The sequence below is a fragment of the Labeo rohita genome, chromosome 4 (genome assembly GCF_022985175.1).
Source record: "Labeo rohita strain BAU-BD-2019 chromosome 4, IGBB_LRoh.1.0, whole genome shotgun sequence".
NCBI classification, from domain to species: domain Eukaryota; kingdom Metazoa; phylum Chordata; class Actinopteri; order Cypriniformes; family Cyprinidae; genus Labeo; species Labeo rohita.
This window is the reverse complement of record NC_066872.1, coordinates 40,312,064-40,334,109: the sequence shown is the minus strand read 5'-3', so window position 1 is coordinate 40,334,109 and position 22,046 is coordinate 40,312,064. Positions and strand designations below refer to the sequence as shown.

Genomic DNA, 22,046 nt, shown 5'->3' with positions numbered 1-22,046 from the left:
AAATTGAAAACATGAGTAAATATATCAATAAAATGAAAATGTAAATATGAATAAAATTAAATAACATGAATAAAATATTAATAAAATTTTATCTAAAAAAAATACTTTTTAATTATTAACATTGCCTAAAATATAAACAATTACATTTATAAGTTACAATTAAATTTTATAAAATAGATATAAGAAATATATGTTGTGATAAAGTTCAATGCCTTGTTCTTACATGGCCAAATTGCTGTGATGTAATATGCAGTGGTACATAACGCATCATATAATGCAGTGGTTTTCAAACTGTGGAAATATAGGATAAAAATGTCATAATAATATTCTAAAAAAAATATATATATGTTTGTACTTAATTGGTCTATAAATAATTCTGATTAATATAAATATACTTATTTATAACTTTATAATTTATTAAATTTTTTCTTTGTTTTTATGTTTATTTTATCCTGACAAAACAGCCATGGTAGAGTCCTAAGCAGAGTTACAAGAAGAGAAGGAAACAGTGAGAGGGAACGGCTGGAATAGAGTGAATGAATAACAGGAGAGGGAGCGCTACAGGAGGAGAAACAGGGGCATGAAACATCTGAGAAGCAGGTGTAGGATAAGGAAATAAATGCAAAATGGCAGAAGAGAGGCAAAACAAGCTGTGGGAGAGACTGTACGCCGAGTAAAGGAAGTGGAAGGCGAGAGGTGAAGGGCAGAAAGGAGACAGAAAGATTGCCGAACGGGCTAAAGGAGAAAGAAGAGGAAAAATGATGGAATTTCAAGTGCGCGCAGTGGGAACGTCAGGAAAATGTCTCGGAGTGAAAGCGAGCAACATGGGGTGGGAGTGACGGAGTTGACAGTAAAAGAGAGCATGAGCGGTGAGAGGCATTGTATGTGTGTGAGTGTTTGTGTGTGTGTGTGTGCAGCCCACATGTCTTTGATTTGGGAGTCTGCCTGCTATCTGGGTTAGTCACAGACAGCGTTATGGAGAGACGCTGCAGTTTTAATGATATACAGCAGGCTGCTCGCTCAGACACCTCAGCACACAGATCTGTCAGGCTTGCCTCAGCATTGATCTCCCAGCGGCTGCCGCAAAGCACCCTGGGAAACACAGCTGGACTGGTTAACCCCACCCCCAGCACGTGTAGAGCCCCCTCCCCGTCATTTCCACCGTACCCCGAACCACATGGCGTTGTGTGTGAGGAAAGAGGGGGGCATTTACAGTACGTGTGACTCAACGGGGAAGCAGCGAGTTTTACAGACTTGTGAACACTTTGGTTATTATAAGTGCTGTGAATTCACAGCCAGAAAGCTGCTTCGCATATGACTGTTTGATGCAGTGTGATTAAGAGCTTTCGCTCTTTATTCCGTGCCTTCGCTTTTCTCTGCGTGCACGGAGATCGAGGCACTGGGCAGATTGTTTTGATTAGTGGCTGTTTTTATGCTAGTCGGGATCTTTGGTATGGGTGGCATCTTTTCTCTTTCAGTCTCTCTGTCTCTCTCTCACTGGCGCCGTAGCTCTTTGTGCGCAGTTGTGTAACTGGAGGATCATCACAGAGTTCAAGAGCTCTCCTGAGCTTTGGCCAGGTTGTCTTCATCCTCGCTCGCTCGCACATTCACACACACATACACGCCGTCTGCTCGGCTCCGGTGTCTTCTCTCACCTCTGTTTCTTTCCTGTTCTTTACATAATTGCGCAAAATCAGATACGAATCTTAAAAGGATTTCGTTCAGCTAAAAATGAAGATTCTGTCAGAATTCGCTCACGCTTGTGGGACACAACAGGAGATGTTAAGTAGAATGTTCACGCTGCTATTTCAGTGCGCGGTGACTAGGCTCTTTAACAATAGCAGACAGGGTCAAACGATAGCTTTGTGTGTGAAACAAAATTAAATTGAGCTCTCAAAGCTTATTTGGTCAAAGACATGGTCAAATTTGGTCATAAATTTTGTCTTCTCTTCATACACTCTTAAAAAAGAAGGTTTGACATCTATGGTTCCATTTAGTTCCATTTAGAACCTTTAACATCCAAACAGAAGGTTTCTGAAGGTTTCCTTCTTTCGAGGAAAAATGTTCTTTACAATACAGACAATAGGGGACAAAGTCATACGATAATTTTATGGGAGGAACGAAACCAAAATGAGCTCTCAATTTGCTTATTTGTGCAGTTTGATTATGCACATTTGGTCAATAATGTGGTCAAATTTCGGTCTTATCCTCATACAGTCGCAAAAAGAAGGACATCTAATGGTTCCATTTAGAACCTTTAACATCCGTGGAAACAGAAGGTTTCTGCAGAAGTTTCTTTATAGTGGAAAAAGGTTCTTTACAGACGATAGCAAAGTCATATGATAGCTTTGTGGGAGGAACAAAACCAAAATGAGCTCTCAAAGCTTATTTGTGCTTATTTGGTCAATAATGTAGTCAAATTTGGTCAAAAATGTAGTCTTCTCATACACCACTCTTAAATATAAAGGTTCTTTATTGCCATTCATAGCCAACAAAATGAGGAAGTTTTGACATCTACGGTTTCATTTAGTTCCATTTAGAACCTTTAACATTCATGGAAACAGAAGGTTTCTGCAAAAGATTATTTTTCCTGGAAAAAGGTTCTTTACAATATAGCAGACAAAGTCATACGATAGCTTTGTGGGAGGAACAAAACCAAAATAAGCTCTCAAAGCTTATTTGTGCAGTTTGAATATGCACATTTGCTCAATAATATTGTCAGATTTGGTCAAAAATTTGGTCTTCTTATACATTCTTAAAAATAAAGGTTCTTAATTGGCATTCATTGGCAACAAAATGACTCTCAAAGCTTATTTTGGTAAATAATGTGTTCAAATTTGTTCAAAAAATGTGGTCTTCTCATACATTCCTAAAAAGTAAGTTTTGACATCTATGGTTCCATTTAGAATCTTTAATATCCATGGAAACGGAAGGTTTCTGCTGAAGGTTCTTTTACCTAGAAAAAGGTTCTTTACAATACAGACAATAGCAGACAAAGTCATACGATAGCTTTGTGGGAGGAACGAAACCAACATGAGCTCTCAAAGCTTATTTGTGCAGTTCAAATATGCACCTTTGATCAATAATGTGATCAGATTTGTTAAACATTTTTGTCTTCTCATACACTCTTAAAAAAAAAGGCCATTCATAGCCAACAAAATGACTCTCAAAACTTATTTTGGTAAATAATCTGGTCAAATTTGATCACAAATTAGGTCTTTTCCTCATACACACTTAAAAAGGAAGTTTTTTATTGACGTCTCTGGCTCCTCTGCTCTTGGATATTGGAAAGGTTCTTTGAAATACAGACAATAGCAGATTAAGTCATATGATAGCTTTGTGGGAGGAACAACACCAAAACAAGCTCTCAGTGCTTATTTGTGCTTATTTGGTCAATAATGTAGTCAAATTTGTCAAAAATGCAGTCTTCTCATACACCACTCTTAAATATAAAGGTTCTTTATTGCCATTCATAGCCAACAAAATGACTCTCAAAGCTTATTTGGTCAAAAATGTGGTCTTCTCCTCATACACTCTTAAAAATAAATGTTTCTTTATTGGCATCTGTGGGTCAATGAAGAACATTTAACATCCATGGAACCATTCCATTCTACAAAAGGTTTTTTATAGTGGAAAAGTTGTTTAATCTTTAGGTGTTTCAAATGTTCTTCACTCTAAATTAAGGACTAAAAAGGGTCTTTAGGGATCAAGAATGATTCTTCTATGGCATTGCTGCAAAACCCTTCTTCTGGAACCTTTATTTTTAGAAGTGCGTAATATGACTTTCAAAAACAAAATCTACTTTAATGATGTGTTATGGTCATTTTGTCATCATTGGAGCTTGATGGTCCACTTTCATTACATGGAAAAGAGCAATGCTTACATTGTTAAACATCTTGTTTTGTGTTCCATGCAAGCAAGAAAATAATGCTGGTTTGGATGACATGAGTGTGAGTAAATGATGACAGAATTTTCATTCTCTAACCGATCTGCCAGCACTGGCAACCACTCTGCTAATATAAGTCGGTACAAATCTGCAAAGCCTGTATGAAGACAGCATCCAGATTCTGAAACCCAGCAGAAGCTGGATGCTCGGATCCTATTCATGCGTGCCAGTGATGTCATCATTTACCAACCATAGCTGGCAGCGGCACAGATGGCATAGAATAGACTGACAGAGAAAGAACGTGTCCATTTAAGGTCACATTGAAATGTGTATTATTAGCTCCAATTTCAGGAAGAGTGAGTAATTTATAAGCAACGCATATGTGATATACGTAAGCACACTTATCTGTGAGACTCAGCTGCTTTTACCGGTTTTATTGCTCACAGTCAGACTCAGAGGTGACCTGCTGGAGAGGATCGAAGTGACTCTTAATTCAGAAGACCTCACAGGAGTGTTTAAAAATGAAATGCAATTACAGGCAATGGTGTTTATGCACATGTGCTCTGGCCAAGCAAAAAATGTTCAATCTTTTTCTAGTATGCATATTTTTCTTAGCACCTACAAAGAGCTTAATGCATACTGATAAGTATGAGGCATCAGACGTGTATTACACTAGCATTGCGCTGGGTTGCGCTGCGATTGCATAGACCTCGTGAGAAAATGTAATTGCTAGGTTTGCTGTCTCTGTTCATTTCTTGCTAAAGTGCGCCACCATGTGATAAGATGCAGTAACAGAGTCAGGACTTCAAATTGTGAATGTAAAGTGTGCAGTAGACATGGCCCTAATAGGAACTTAATGCATTTAAAAAATAGTTAGATCATTTTGAAAATTACTACATGATTATACTATTTTTATTTAAACAGCGACAACAACAATAATAATTATAGTTGTTATTGTTTTGTTAGCATTATTGTGGAGCTATGTACAGTACATATGTTACCCTGGACCACAAAACCAGTCTTAAGTAGCACAGGTGGCAAAATACATTGTATGGGTTAAAATGATTGATTTTTCTTTTATGACAAAAATCATTAGGATATTAAGATCATGTTGCATCAAGATATTTTGTAAATTTCCTACTATAAAGATATGCATTGCTAAGAACTTTATTTGCACAACTTTAAAGGCAATTTTATCAATATTTAGATTTTTGCACCCTCAGATTCCAGATTTTCAGATAGTTGTATCTTGTATATATAAGGTAGACAATTTTATTAAAACGACTTGAGAAATGTTATTAATTGCAGTTTAATTTTAATTCATATTTTCTGATTAACAATTAAAGTGATAGCTTACAGAATAAATTTTAAAAATTCAGTCTTTAGTTAACTTCTTTATTGGCATCTATGGTTCCTTGATGAATCTTTTATGCACGGAATGTTCCAAAAACTAAAGGTTCTTTATAGTGGAAAAAAAAGTTCTAAAGTTCTTTAGATTTTTTAAATGTTCTTCACACTAAGAAATGTTAACGTAAATTGAAAATTAATATATATATATATATATGAATAAAAAATACGTTTTATATATGTTTTTTTTATTTAAATATTTTATTTTGTATTTTATTTTAGATTCTTAATTGTGTTGTAATTACTTAATCAGTGCACCAGGGGGAGCGAACACCATTTACACCTAATGAACGTGAACTCAAATGAACCACTAACCACATCATGCTTAAAAAAAGAAATGCATGAATTTATGTGCATTATCAGATTACCCTGAAGCCAACCTGTTAGACATTCTTTGATTTTTTTAAAAAAATACAATTTTCCTCTAATCATCGTCAAATAAATCCTAATGTTTGAAATTCTTACACACTGCATTTACAAAAACGGAAGAAATCGCATGAGTACAGTAACGATACGAACAAATAGTGTAGGGTAAAATAAATCGTGTTTATTGCTCACTGTGCGTCAGGGTCCCAGGGTGAGGGAGGGACGTGGAGACGAGCCCAGGTCTGCGATGGGAGGCGTAAAGGTGATGGCTGGGCGTGTGGATTAGAGGAGATGAAAGGGTCCGGAGAGGCGCTTTATCATGCACAGACTGCTCGGAAATTGAGTGGCGTCTCTCACACCAATTCTGACATGTCTGCACTCAAAAGAGAGGTGTGGGGGTGATGCTGGAATGGCACAGGGCTCTCTACAGTTCCCGAACCTCTCCGAGAGTCTGGAGCTGTAAAACACTCATTGTATTTGCATTCCTTACACCGCACTTCTGAAGGATAGGGTGCAATGTGGCTGTTTATGTCTGCAATGTTGGTTATCAGCTGTAAATTCGTCTAAAACGGGCGTGCTGATAAAACTTTCCCCACTTTATATCCCGGTTTAGTCTTGGTTGCTGAAGTGTGAGTGGATATCTCATGCCCAAGAGCGTTTAAGGCAACTGCGTCTTTTATGTGCAAAGTGATTTAGAGGGTAGCAGGAGTTGAACTGTCAAAGATCACATGCGTGGCTTTTATTCCTCATCTCAAACTGGGATTTTTTTGTTTCCCCCTTGTTCGGATTTATTGCGGTAAACTATAGAGCTAAAAAGAATGGAGATTATACGCATGTGAACTTTGATGGAAGAATGATATTTTCCAAGCCGTTAACTCTTTTATTCGCTCTCCCTCTGTGAACTTTTGACTTTTGATTTTCATATAAATGCTTCGCGAGCGTCTCGAGTTTCTCCCAATACACGCATTGTGTCGTAATTTACCGTAAGTGCAAAACGCGCTCTTGCGCACCGGAGAATCAAAGCTCTGCCGCGAATCGCACTCTCATCTGCTGCCCTCTTGTGTTGTTTGGCCTCCCCGAATTCCTCACCAGTTCCTCGGCTCCCCTCGCGCTCCTCCTCCTCTCCATTGTATCCGCGTCAAAACGAAGGGGGTGCGGAGAAGTGCGAGCAGAAGGAGGGAGGGTTAAGTTGTGCCATCAGAGCGCAGAGGTGTTAGTTCATATCGAGAGAACCGGCAGAGACACAGGGAAGAGAGAGAGTTTGGACTATCACCACATAGTTGCACTTATGTCTTTTCCTCGTTCGTTTAAACTTCCATCCATGCGGCGCTTCTATCCATTACGCACCGACATCCACTTTCGTTGCGTTTTATGAAGCGGAGTTTGAAAAGAACATTCTTAACAGATGTCAGACTCCGTTAGTGCCTCAGGTCATCTAGGTGTTTTACGCACAGCTGGTGTTTAAAACTGAGCTGGGGCGAAACTGAGGGGATTCAGAGGCACACTTTCTATTTTGGTCAAGGAAGCAGCTCCTCCAAGTGGATTACTATCATTTCCTAAATGTTTCCCCAGAGGAGGCTCTTCGCGTTTCCATTTCTTGGACGAGGAAGGATGGATGTGAGAATGAACCAAGGACACCTACTTTTGGCAGTGACCCTCATCGTCTGCAACTCTCAGCTGCTGGTGGTCGCCAACTCATGGTGGTAAGATCAGATTGCATTTGCAAACTAATATAAGTTACAGATATTTCTAAAGAATATCATACTATCAGTCTTTGTGAAGGATGGAACAATGCATAAGAAAACTATTAGCTGGGAACAAATGTGGAGGCTTTGTCACAATATTTACCTTGGGCAACAAATGGTCAAACTGTTTGTAAATAAGGGCATTCAAGGCAACATGTCCTGAGGACAACAGGTTTTTCCAACAGTTTTCAACTCGATGATAAGCTACGGACACCATTTATGCCGCGCAGTCCTTAACTCAATATCACAAACAGTGAATTTGCTTGAAATTAAACAGGGAACCACAGGTTTAGAGTTTGACTTAGTGACAAGTTTTACACTATTAATAATAATTTTGTGTCATGTATGCTGCATGTTAGTCAAGTCGACACTGTTTTAGGCTGAAGGTCGGTGCTTTGGTTTTACTTTCTCAGGTCATTAGCCATGAACCCCATCCAGAGACCGGAGATGTACATCATTGGAGCACAACCTCTGTGCAGTCAGCTGACGGGCCTGTCTCAGGGTCAGAGGAAGCTCTGCCAGCTCTATCAGGACCATATGGTTTATATCGGAGAGGGGGCAAAGACGGGCATCAAGGAGTGTCAGTATCAGTTCAGGCAGAGGCGATGGAACTGCAGCACGGTGGACAACACATCCGTGTTCGGCCGCGTCATGCATATAGGTGAGTCAGTGTGATGATGCTTAAAATGTGCATGCATTCAAAACAAGTCTCTAAATGTATTAAATGCACAGTAATAAAGCATGCAGCTTTTGAACGCGTGCCTGCTTTGACATTCAGACCATGGTGAACTTTTGAATTAGAATGGTTTACAAATTCAAGTTCAGAATTTCATGTGGCTGATGTTACATGACCAGCTGTTTAATTCCAGCTATAAAGATGTCTGGGTTAGGTAGATATATGTATTCAAAGGTCTATTTTTAAAGACTATTTTGTCATATGAATCATAATCACAATGCATGTCAGTGGGCACGTTTATAAATTATAGACTCTTTTTCAGCTTATTGATTTACAAGTAATTTGAGCTTGAATGAAAAAGCAAATATAAAATATCCATTTGTTCTTAACGTTTTGGTACTTTATTGTTTGCAACTTTTTTTGAGCAAGTGAGCAATTTTAAAAAGCATAAAAATAAACCATGCATATATTTTTTAAACGTTTTTGATAAATGTTTAGTCGTTACAAGTGTTAATGGTCCGCGCTCAGTATGCATTGAACAGCTCCGCGTAAGATTTACGCATTGCGCTCTTGACATCAGTTTGGTGATTTTCATATAACATTGTTTGTTACTTAAATAATGCATGCTCTATATTAGTTTATGCATGCTTGATTGCATGTGTGCAGATCTTTTATACAGCATATTTAAATGAAGAAAGTTCCTCCAGATGTAATCACCGCGCAGGTTACTTGAATCTAATGCATGCTCGTTTGCGTGTCGATCTCTCACAGAAGACAGCGCTCTTTGCCTCAATTGAGTGTTAGTTCCGCTCATCAGTGAAACAAGGTGTAAGACGCGACATGCCCCCCTCTCATGCCCCCCAAATAGCACGGGACTTATTTGCAGTCAATCGCGAGGTTTATATTGAGGTGTTAGTCGGGCCATTGTCCAGCGTCGCTTTTGAAATGCAATGACACGATGACACAGAGTCGGGATATCCGGGACTCTATTTGAAGTCTGGGCACCAAAGGCCAATAAAAGTGGCCCTCTGAATTCAATAGGCGCATCGTTGGAATGCAGGTACACACCCGTTTATACTCGCCGCTTTGTGTGTTTGATGCTATGAAATCGGCAACGAATTTTAAGATGCAGTACTATCTATATACTGTACAGTTGAAGTCAAAAGTGTACATACACCTTGCAGAATCTGCAAAATGTTAATTATTTTACCCAAATAAGAGAAATCACGCAAAATGCATGTTATTTTTTATTTAGTACTGACCTGAATAAAATATTTCACAATCAAAGACGTTTACATACAGTCCACAGTGAAAATAATAGCTGAATTTATAAAATATGCTCATGCAAAACTTTTTGAATTTGAAGATCAGGGTAAATGTAACTTATTTTGTGTTCTGGGAAAAATGTAAGTATATTCTGTAGCTTCTGAAGGCCAGTACTAAATGAAAAAATATGATATTTAGGCAAAATAAGAAAAATGTACAGATCTTTATTCGGTTCAAAAGTTTACACCCCTGGCTCTTAATGCATTGTGTTTCCTTCTGAAGTATCAGTGTGCTTTTGAACTTTCTGTAATAGTTGCATATGAGACCCTCAGTTGTCCTCAGTGTGAAATGATGGATCTCAAAATCACACAGTCATTGTTGGAAAGGGTTCAAATACACAAAAATGCTGAAAAACCAAAGATTTTGTGGGACCTGAAGGATTTTTCTAAAGAGCTATAAGCAGTTCAACTGTTCAGGACAAACAAGGGACTCATAAACAACTATCACTAAACAAACAAAAAAAAGCTGTGGATCATTCAGGTAGCAACACAGTATTAAGAATCAAGCATATGTAAACTTTTGAACTGGGTCATTTTTATAAATTCAAGTATATGTAAACATCTTTCATGTTAATATCTTATTCAGGTCAGAACTAAATAAAAAAATAACATGCATGTTGTATGATGCCTCTTATTTTGGTAAAATGATTAACATTTTGCAGATTCTGTAAGGTGTATATGAACTTTTGACTTCAACTTTGCTCTACAGTATAGCCCTAAAAAAGCAGTTTGATCTATATTTTAACATATTAAAGATATGGTTGAAACTCTGACCTATGAAATCAAGTAAATTGTTGCAAAATTGACAAGCGTGGGGTGAAACATTCACATCATTACCCTTATGCTCCTGTCGTACATTTTTGTGCTTTTTTAAATACACAAAACAGTTACTTGTGGTCCGTCTAGTCAGGGGCAAGTTCACTTTCATTAAGGCATTGAGGAAGGCTGGATCATTAAAAAGGAATTCTCAGGCCTTGGAGTTTAAAAAACGTTTTGTTTGACAAATTTCCTCTCATAATTACTGTGTCGCTGAGCATTGATACAAAGTGCTTATCTCTAAATATGGTTGTACCAGCACTTTTTAACATGTTTAAACAGCTTTTAAACGTTAAACGCTATTAACTGTATTGCCTGTGCTGTTGAGGTATGTGAAATCTGCATTCCAGATGGCTTATTAGATGGGGAAAAAAAAGAATCAGGTAACACATGCACAACAGATGCGAAAAAAGAGCACAAATTTTTATAAACCTAGCGCCTCTTTGGCAAGGAGAAAAGCTTTGCAGGTTATCATATGCCTTGTATCAAATGTACCAACACAGGGAAATCTGTCAGTTCTCTTTTTGCGTGCATTTCGATGTATTTCCATTGAGATATATATAACAATGGAACAATGAATCAGTGCTGTCTATGTACATGCACACATTTCTGATAATCTTATCTCTCACTGCAGGGCTTTCCAAAAAGATTGTTACCATCTGTGGGGCTCTGGAAATGAGTTGTTTTACTCTTTGCCTTACTTCCTAAGTGAATAATCAAGAAAAATAGTGTGCTGAAGAGTTGTGGATGATTTAACAAAGTGATTTGCAGCCGGTGGAATGTCGTCCGTGTCCTAATTATGTGTTTGTGTGTCCTCTGCAGGCAGCAGAGAAACAGCTTTTACTTACGCCATCAGCGCAGCGGGCGTCGTGAACGCCGTGAGTCGGGCGTGCCGTGAGGGTGAGCTTTCCACCTGCGGCTGTAGCCGAGCGGCTCGTCCTAGAGACCTCCCGAGAGACTGGCTATGGGGCGGCTGCGGGGACAACGTCAACTACGGCTACCGCTTCGCCCGGGAGTTCGTGGACGCCCGTGAGCGTGAGAAGAACTACCCACGTGGATCTGTCGAACATGCACGCACGCTTATGAACCTACAAAACAATGAAGCTGGGAGAATGGTGAGGAAATAAACACACACATCCATTAATGATCTATTGATAAAATAATAACAGTATGTCTTGATCCATTCTGTGGCGTTAAATCCACCTAATTTCTTTTTGTGCAAGAGTCTACAGTGCACTGGTTTGGTTAAGGTGTGTTCTTCAGTGTGCAGGGAATGATTCACAACTGTCGCAACCTCTATTGTGATGTTGAGAAATAAGAGCCCAGATGTACACTTAAACAGATAAACACAGCTTTAGATATGTTTGTGTGTGAATAAACCAAAAGCAGCCCTTATGTCTCCTGCAGATCACCACAAACACAATAACAAACATAGTTACCTCATCCTCACTCTGTTGTTATGTGAATGTGTTTACTCAGCTATACTTCGGGACCACAATTGTCTTTAGAAGCTAGTTATATCTGACAAAATCTTCCTGTGCAGATGTTCTCAAAGGTAAAATCATTCGTCATTTCTAAGGGGTGGAGTTAGTGTGTGGTCTTTTGTAATTACATTTAATTTTTAGGGATGTGCAGTAACATACTTTTAAAATTGAATAGTCAGTGAGTTGCCTGAATAACTAGTGAGTTAATTTGGATTAAAGGGATAGTTCACTCAAAAATAAAAATTCAGTCATGCTCTCCCTTATGTCATTCCGAACACAAATTAAGATAGTTTTGATGAAATCCAAGAGCTTTCTGACATGTTCAAGGCATAGAAAGGTAGTAAGGACATCATTAAAATAGTTGACGTGACATCTGTAATTTTATGAAGCTACGAGAAGCTATTTTTGTTTTCTTTTTGCATAAAAAAAGGATTCTCGTAGCTTCATAACATTACGGTTGAACCACAGACTATTTTAAAAATGTCCTTACTACCTTTCTGGGCCTTGAACGTGGTTGTTGCGTTGCTGTCTATGCAGGGTCACTTAGCTTTCGGATTTCATCAGAAATATCTTAATTTGTGTTCTGAAGATGAACGACATGAGGGTGAGTCATTAAAGACAGAATTGTCATTTTTTGGTGAATTATGCCTTTAAGGAGGCCCTTTATAGTTAAGATGTGGTCACATTTGCCATTATATTGTGAGTTTTTAGTTTGCAGGCGAAATCCAGTCAGTGCAATAGAAATCCATGTGATTGGGAATCATGCAACATGTTCAAATGAACTCAGATTTTGCATGTTGAGCTGCTTCACTGCAAAAAAAAAAGATTTTCTTACTTAGTATTTCTGTCTCGTTTTCTAGTATAAATATTTAAAAAATCTTGAATCAAGATGGATATACTTTACAAGTAAAATGACTTAATATATTATGTCTTGTCTTCTGAAAAAATAATCAAAATGTTAGTTTTTTCTTAAAACAAGCAAAAATAACTTCCAATGGGGCAAAAATAATAACCTTGTTTAGCCTTTGAATTAAGATTATTTTTCTTACCACATTAGCAGATATTTTTGCTTGTTTTAAGCAAAAACTAACAAAATTCTGATTGTTTTTTTGTTGTTGTTTTTTCAGAAAACTTAACTTGTAAGGTAAATCCATCTTGATTCAAGGATGTTTAGATATTTATACTAGAAAACAAAAATGCTAAGTAAGAATATCATTTTTTGAAGTGTTGATTCACCTGACTCTGATTCAATGCATTACTTTTTTATAGGACAAAATCAGCTACACCAATTTTAACAGGTCTAAAGGCACATTTTTATCTGTGGAAATGAATCCTAAAAATGTAATCTTTGTAAAACAGCATGAGAAATGATCCAGTAGCAAAAGAAATCCATCTCAGTGTGCTCTAAAGTTGATAAATTTCAAGATTTTTCAACAATTTCCCAAGGAATGCTAACTGATAAAAAATCGCTTTGGATAAAAGGCGTAGATGCAAGTAAAATTGGCTGTCTAGCAGCATGCTCACATCTGGAAAAAAGCTTGTTTACCTGATTAGTCAGTTGTTGGATGATTAGTCAGTCATCAAGACTTCAACTTGGGGTTTATATAAAAATAACTGTAGCCTGTGGCATCTCTTCATTTAGATTACAGGCTAGGAAGAGAGCTAATTTAATGGAAATGACCAAATGGCGCCCATGCAAAGGCTAGCGCCCTTGGAGTCTGCTGGGGGTCAGGAAGTCAAAGCACCACCGGGGATGATGGGACTGCTTAAAGGAGTAGTTCCCATCCAGAACAAAAATTTACAGATAATGTACTCCTTTGTCATCCGAGATGTTCATGCCTTTCTTTCTTCAGTCGTAAAGAAATTATGTTTTCTGAGGAAAACATTTCAGGAATTATCTCTATATATAGTGGCCTTCAATGCGTTTGAATGCCAAAATGCAGTGAAATGCAAGGGCTCTAAACAATCCCAACCGAGGAAGGAGGGTCTTACCTACTGAAACGGTTGGTCATTTTCTAAAAACGAAAATAAAAATGTATGTACTTTTTAACCTCAAATGCTCATCTTGTCTCACGTGTACTCTGTTTAATCCAGGTCAATACAGTTAGGGTATGTTGAAAAACTCCCATCTCATTTTCTCCAACTTTAAAATTGTCCTACACCACAGCAGAAGTACCGACCCAGTGCTTACAAAGTGAACATGCAAAGAAAGTCAAATGCCCTTTACAAAATAAAGGTAAAACAGTGATGTAGAACTTTTGTGAAGTTGGAGGAGAAAATTAAATGGGAGTTTTTCGACCTACCCTAACTGTATTGACCCGGATTACACAGAGTACACATGCGCATCGCAGAGCTAGACAAGATTTGAGGTTAAAAAGTATATAAATATTTATTTTTTTGAGAAAATGACCAGTCATTTCATTAGATAAGACCCTTTTTGGACGTTCAAACCATTGAAGTCCACTATATGGAGATAATTCCTGAAATGTTTTCCTCAAAAAACATAATCTGAAGAATAAAAGGCATGAACATCTTGGATGACAATGGGGTGAGTACATTATCTGTAAGTTTTTGTTCTGGAAGTGAACTACTCCTTTAAGCATCCCATGTTATTGTCATCCCATGTAGCTCAGATCGCCGTCCAGTCTTCCTTTGATTAATTTAATGGAGTAGTTGATGCCAGAGCGAATAGCTTTTGTGTTTTTTTATAAGGTGATGTGTGGTAAATATGTTTAGTCAGGAACGCTCTGACACTGCACATTTTCTTGTTGAGCGACTTCTCACTGTTTTATAGAAGAGCTATACGGTGGAGGGATTGTTGGAGCGTTTCCAACTATGTGAGTGTGTGTGTCTGGTTTGAGCAAACTGTGGCCCCCCTGCCACGTTCAGGTGGGCATAAAACCCTCTGGTAGTATGCACTGCAGAATGTCACCACATCCTGCCAAAACACGCCATCAAGCTGGAATGCGTCCCTTTGCGAGTCCCACGCTTTGTCATACCACACCCCGATCCCATCCTCTTTCCCCTCAGTTATTTGAGTGCTTTTAAAACGAAGCGGCCTCATAAAAAGTCCATTTGCCTGCCGATGTGGGTGCTTGCCGTGCGCGGAGCCTCGCCGCGTATGTTTGTCTTAGAGAAGATGAGTGTATTTAAGGTGTTTACAGAAGAGAGGGCCTCTTTTCTGGAGTTATGGCACATCTGAGATCCCTGGCTCTTCTCTTGGAGGTTCCTGGAGGTGAGGAGGTCAAGGTCTGGACGGGTTCTGTACTAGAGATTATATCTCGACCACCCCCGATTGAATCGGTTTTGTTCTTTTCTGAGTTATTGGCACCTGGTGGAGGTGGATTTGAAGGTGTGACCCGTGAGGCGTTCCGGGGCCGGTTTGCCGGAGATTTGTCTTGCTTGGAAAGGCTTAGCCTTGGTGGGCTTTTGTAGAGGCGACAGAAGCGTATCGGATGCCCCTTGGTGTGCAGGCGGGGGGATGTAAGGCTGTAGTGAAAAACGGTGCGTGTGGTTCCGGCCCTGTGGGTCACAAAGGCTCGTGACCCAGACTGTACAGAGAAGAGGAGGCCTACACCCTTTATAAAGATCACCTGCTTCTGCGTGTCTTTCATTCTAAATCAACTGCAGCGAAGACAAACACACACACCTTAATCTAAAGCACTTTATTACGCACTCACACACGCGTGTAGGCGTGATGCATTTTAATACACTGGTGAGGCTTTCGGTTTCACTCATTCAGTGAATTTATCTGCATTACTAATGTTTGAATGCTTTTGTGTTCACAGACACGCATGTTTACTTAGCTATCTAGATGAGGACGTACTTTATACTTTTCTCATTTTCTGTCTCTGAAACTAGTTTGAAGTGATTGAATCGTGCTTTTTATGATCTTGTAAAACTTAAGATCTGAAGACGTTATTAAATGTGTAAAATTGGTTGTGTTGACATAGAAATTGGATTTATTTGCAAAATTACACAAAATTGATGAGACTGGATGCTGAAGGAAAAACATCTAACGCATCTCTGGCATGCTTTTGAACTCCTTAAAATAAAATAATTTAAAAAATAAAATAAAATAAAATTGTAAAACTAAAACATCCGCTACAATTAGAGTATGTTTTACAAGAAAATAGTATTAAATAGTAGTAAATAGTATTAAAATGGTTTATTATGGTTTGTTTTGTGTTTATTTGTAAAATTGTGTCCTAGACTAAAACATATATATATATATATATATATATATATATATACTTTCCTCATTCGGGGTGATATATTCTAAAATGAAAAACAGAATAAAAATTAAATAAAAAATTATATAAGAATATAACAATAAAATATGTATATTTTATTTATTTGGGGGATGTATAAATGTACTTTTCTATCATTCTAAATACAATAAAAAGTTTTATGTATGTATATTTATATGTATATGTGTGTATATATGTAAATAAATAATATATATATACTTTTTCTCTATTCTAAAGAAAACAGAATTAAAAAATATATATATATATGTATACTTTACTCATTTGGTGGGGAAGTTATTACTTTTTACTAATAGTAATATAACTTAAAATATGATTAATATTTAGTTTTTAAATATATATATGAAGAGTTTGGATGCAAAACCATATATATATATATATATATATATATATATATAATAAGTAAATAAAATGAAGAATATAATATAAAATTATAATCTTAGAAGAAAAATGAGTCTTAATTTCTTTATTTTTCACATTTTACCTAAAAATGATTTACTTGAAACAGATTTACTTGTAAATTTTGAATGTTTTTTTTTTAATGATTTTTTGTTAAAAATATATTTGCATAAATAATGACTCGTTTCTACCGCTAATGATGTCCTCAAAGTATTGTTTTGTTAGATTTGGTCCCCACTTTAGTCCCCAGTGCGTAGCTGAATAAACCTTACGAAAAAAAGGGCCTTGAAAACTGCTACATTTTCTTAGCGTAGCTTAGAGAGACTTGTATTTGTTTACTTTGGATTCTTTTTCCCGTCCCGGGTCTCTTATCTCTACACCTCCAGGGATGGTTGTTTGCCGTCTCCGCACTCCGCCCCGACCCCGCCCAGCAGCCGACCCTGACCCCGTCTGAGCGTGCTCCATTGTGCGCAGCACCGCATGCGTGTCCCTTCCACGCACCGATGAGCCTGTCTATCCATCACACCTTGGTCACTTGGGCCGCAAAGAGAAAAAAGAGAGAAAAGGAGGGGCGCGAAAAGGAGATAGATGAAAGTGAGGCCGAATAAAAGAGCGCAACGGCGGCCTTTATGTGAACGCAGTTTCAGTTGGGCGCACACACTGCATAGAAATGCTCAAAAACCCTTTTGTGCGAGATCATTTGGATGAGGTAGCGGAACTGCCGCTTGACACGCAAGATTGTAAATAGCTCAGAATGGCTTGCGTGATGTGGCCCGTTGCTGTGTGGGAAAGTGTGTGTGTGTGTGTTGTTTCTGGATTGCAGACAGGTATGCAGGTAGGGCTGGTGATGACAGAGACTTGAAAGGTGTTGGAACTCCCCTTAATGTCTGTGTGCGAGCAGGTAAAATGGAGGGGGCTTAAACAGCTGCCACCGGAGGGGGGTGGAAGAGTCGTGGCAGCACATCCTCAAAGACGACCGTTAAATGTTCTCACGTGAGGTGTTAAAGGGAGGAGCACTGCCTGGGCTTAAATGACAGAGAAACACAGAGAGAAATGCCTTTAATGTTCCCTCGTTCAGGACACTAAACAGACACAAAAGACACAGCAAACAAGACACGTCACAAACCAGGGCGGGAAATACCCACGCTGGCCACCCAACCTTGATTGAGCCCAGACGCTGCGCTCATTAGCTTGTTTTTGTGTTTGTCGGTGAGACGCGACGCATTCGGTACGCCCCCGGTGTGGGTGGTTAATGAAAAGTAATAGTCTGTTAATGTTACATGTTAAATACTTAAAAAGGAAAGGGAAGAACAGCCGTTAGTTTAGTACGACAATATGTTGAGCGCTTCTTTATTGATTCAGCTGGGGGTTTCATTCAATTTAATCAGCAGGAAGTCTGCTGTCAGTGCTCTCGGGAATCTCTGTGTGTTCTAGAACAGAATGACTATTCATCCTATTGTTCTCCAAACGCTCTCACCGTGGCTCTCTGTTTGTAAAGGGACCGTAAACTCAAAGGCCTCTGGAGGCCCCACCAGGTTCAAACGAACCTGTGCACTGAGCACATTTGGCCTCTAGAGGGCGCCATTGTTCCATCAAGATTTATTGAGCAGCTGTTAATGGTACAACTATACTGTTCTGTAAATAAAAATGCATAAATAAAAAAAGTATGGTTGCCAAGAATAGCTGTAAAGTTATGTGACCCTAGACCAAAAATATAAAATAAAATAAGCTTTCCATTGACGTACGGTTTGGATAGGACAATATTTGGATGAGATACAACTATTTGAAAAAAAATCTTGAATATAAGGGTGCAAAAAAAGAGAAAATCAACTTTAAAGTTTTCCAAATTAAGTTCTTAGCAATGCATATTACTAATCAAAAAGGTTTGATATATGGAACATGATCTTTACTTAATACTAATGATTTTTGGCATAAAAGAAAAATTGGATCATTTTGACCTGATACAATGTATTGTTGGCTATTGCTACAAACGCACCTGTGCTACTTATTACTGGTTTTGCAGGGTCACATATATGCAACATATATTATTTTAATATTTTTTATAAAATTAATAAATAATTGTATTAATTTCACATTTATATTTTTAAATATGCAATTTTACATTTATTGCATTTATTGTTTATTATTTTATTAAAATAAATAAAATTAAAATAACATTTTTAAAGTAATGTTTAAAATTATTATTTTTTATTTTATTTTATTGATATTATTTATTATTTCTTTTCTGCACATCTACTCTAAATATTCATTTTATTATATTATTTAAATATACAAGTATACATTTATACTTTTATTATTTAATATTCATTTTACATTTTTTACAAAAATATTATTTATTATTTATAAATATTATTTATTCTTATATTTCATATTTCACTAATTTTTAAATCTAGTTTTTCCCATATTTCCCAAAGAAAAGTTGCAATAATAGCTGGAAATGATACAGTTTTTATAATTATGTAGGAAACTACAAGTCAGACATAAATTCATACACTTCAACACTTTTTGTTGGAAAAATTATGGCATAGAAGGCAAAATATTATTGATTAGTTTAACATTTTCAGCTCTATCCTGCTGATACTTCCAAACTATCATTCATACAGCTTAGAAAATATTAGCCAGTTGAATCATTTTTACCATAGAACACAATATTTATTTCTTTAGTGCTTATTTGTAGAACTGAAACAATGAATGGAAAGGTTTGATATTCAAGCTGGAAAAACAAATTTTGGTGCAATGTAAAAAGTAAGTGCATTGTACCAAATGATAGTAATTAAGGCCACTTGATATAAAGTGGGCCCAAATTTTTTATAACTTTTATAACTCGGATCGCTGCTTTCAAGAAATATTCTCTCAACACTTCTAATTCTTTCTCCACTCACAGGCAGTGTACAATCTGGCCAACGTCGCATGCAAGTGTCACGGAGTCTCCGGTTCGTGCAGCTTGAAAACCTGTTGGCTCCAGCTGGCCGACTTCCGTCGTGTGGGAGAGTTCCTGAAAGAGAAGTACGACAGCGCCGCCGCCATGCGCATCAGCCGACGAGGCAAGCTGGAGCTTGTCAACAACCGCTTTAACCCCCCGACGAGTGAAGACCTGGTCTACATCGACCCCAGCCCGGACTACTGCCTGCGTAACGAGACCACGGGCTCTCTGGGCACCCAGGGCCGCCTGTGCAACAAGACCTCGGAGGGCATGGACGGCTGCGAGCTCATGTGCTGCGGTCGCGGTTACGACCAGTTCAAGACCTACAAACACGAGCGCTGCCACTGCAAGTTCCACTGGTGCTGCTACGTCAAGTGCAAGCGCTGCACGTCGCTCGTAGACCAGTTTGTGTGCAAGTAGCAGCCTAGGGACGGGACAGACGCCCTGGGAGAGGCACTGAGCAATTAGCGGGAGAAGAACGGGACCCTTAACGGACCCAGAGGGGGAACTTAGAGATAATTAAATGTAAAATGATATATTAAATAGTAACAAATTAAAGTATATAAATAAGTGTACGTGTGCCGTTGATAGTAATTTAATGACCTTTTCTGACTCAAGAATCACAAGTTGGACGTCATTGATGAAAAGGAGGCACCGGTGTGACGTTTTCTGGCTCAAGCTGTTGTTCTCTTCAATTCAGAGAGGCACGAACTCTTTGCTTGTTCTAAAAAGAAGAGCCTACAAACTCTTTAGAGACTCTAGGAAAGGGAGAGATGCAGAAAGAGGATGGAGAACAACGGCTCATCGCAAATCGCCCTCGGTCCGCCGCTGATTCGCCTCCACAAACACCTTGCCGATATCAGAGCTCTTAAGAACCTTGAGTCAGAGAAATGTGGAATTATCGGACGTTGTGTTCCATGATGTCATAAAGATCCTTGTGATATGACAAGAACAGAATGCTGCCTGTTACCCGTCACACAAGACACCTGGAGGGACGTGTGAAAGATGAAACCAGGAATGTTTTTACCTGAATTGGAGCGACACGCACACACAAAACTCCTTTTATTCTTCCAAAATCATTCGATTTGTATCCTTCGTAAAAATCTGTTATGAACCTTTGATGCATTTCAGGGGCATATCTCGGAATTACATCTAATGTAGAGCAGAGAATATTGTGTTTGTTCTGTCACTGTCTTTGTCATTGTTGGTTGAAACGGTTCAGAGCCTCACGGTAATGAATGTGTGTCTGGTAAATGAAAATAGAAAAAAAAAAAAGGCTACATGATAAGGACTGCAAAAACTATTATTGTAACCAAATACTAGTGGTTCAGATTATATTTTATTAATTGCTTCTCATTTTATACATCATATGTATTGTTCTGATTATTATTTTTTGATAAAGAAGCTTTTTACTGGGGATTTATATGCTAGCAGAGAAGATATTACTGGCCACTGGATGGAACGGGCGATCATAGCCGAACTCTCCCACTGTCAGGCCACCGAACAAGACAATAAGATCTTTTGTTCATTCATGAGTGTTTTGGAGGAAAACTACACTTGTAAATAACAGTCAGTCAGTCATATATGCCATTAACACTTACCATCTCTTTGACATGTCACTCCACAGTTTGTTTGCTGCCCTGTGATCATATGCTTGTTGTGTGTATTCCCCCTCATTCAAACCAGTAATATTAAAAATATGAATAGTGATTATTATTACATACTCAGCTGCTTTACTTCCGTTTAACTCTCTTTGTTTGTTCTGTTTGCTTTGTGGAATGACTTCATTACATTTATGACCAGGGTTATGCATAAGTCATTAAAATGCTGCTCACATGATATATTCTACTGATAAGGTCAAGACTTTTTGTGTCACATTATCTATGTGTTGTAAGGTAAATGTAATGTAACCTTTACACTCATGCCAATATTCAAAGGCAGTGATCATGAAGTAATGGATAACAGTTAGGGGTCAACCGATATGTGTTTTCAGGGCTGCAAGTCAACCGATATGTGTTTTCAAGGCTGATCAATTAGACTGATAATATTTCGAACCAATATATATGCCTGGTATAAAAATGAAAATTAATGTCAAATAAGAATAACAAGGGCTATGACAAAAACTTTCTTTCAATGCTTTTAAAATATTTTATTGGCGAATCAGTTTTGAAAATCATAGATACCGATAACCATAAGAATGCTTAATATCGGTCGACCCCTAATATCAGTAGACCTAGTTAGAGCAGTGCCATATTTCATTTTTGACAGGAATAAAAATGAGGCTGTGAAGGATAGAAGTACATGCATTTAATGGAATGTATTGTTGTTTAACAACCGATTATTCAGCTGATGAAACATCAGAATTGTGAAATTATGTGATCTAGGACCTTTACACATTGTGTTTCTTTGTAAATACTGTTTGTCTATCCATCACAGCCTTGTTTTTAATATGGTGTCTAACCTGACCAGGGTTATAGATTGCATAAAGTTATATGTGCATAAGTCATTAAAGTGCTGCTCATATGATCTGTTCTACTGATACAGTCAAGTATTTTTTGTGCTACATTATCTATGTGTTGTAAAGTAAATATAATGTAACCATTACACTCATATCAATATTCTTAATACAGGCAGTGATTATAAAATAATGGATGTCTGTTAGGGGTTGACCGATACATGTTGTTCAGGCCTGATGCCGATTATTACAGATCAAGTAGACCGATAACCGAT

At 37.9% G+C, this 22,046-nt stretch overlaps 1 protein-coding gene across 3 annotated transcripts in view; it reads left to right on the top strand.

Annotated features, from left to right (window-relative positions):
• The window catches only part of wnt5b (wingless-type MMTV integration site family, member 5b), an 88,535-nt gene extending 66,680 nt beyond the window's left edge, over nt 1-21,855 (top strand). Inside the window, exons 1-5 of one of the 3 annotated variants that reach the window (XM_051107696.1) lie at nt 529-869; nt 7,232-7,362; nt 7,818-8,065; nt 11,044-11,336; nt 19,278-21,855. In XM_051107696.1, the coding sequence (XP_050963653.1) occupies nt 7,271-7,362; nt 7,818-8,065; nt 11,044-11,336; nt 19,278-19,736 (1,092 nt within the window). In that variant the 5' untranslated portion in view covers nt 529-869; nt 7,232-7,270 and the 3' untranslated portion in view covers nt 19,737-21,855. Of the gene's footprint in view, nt 1-528; nt 870-7,219; nt 7,363-7,817; nt 8,066-11,043; nt 11,337-19,277 lie in introns of those variants that run through there. The other 2 variants (XM_051107695.1, XM_051107694.1) reach the window with 2 other exon arrangements.
• The last annotated feature ends 191 nt before the right edge of the window (nt 21,856-22,046 follow it).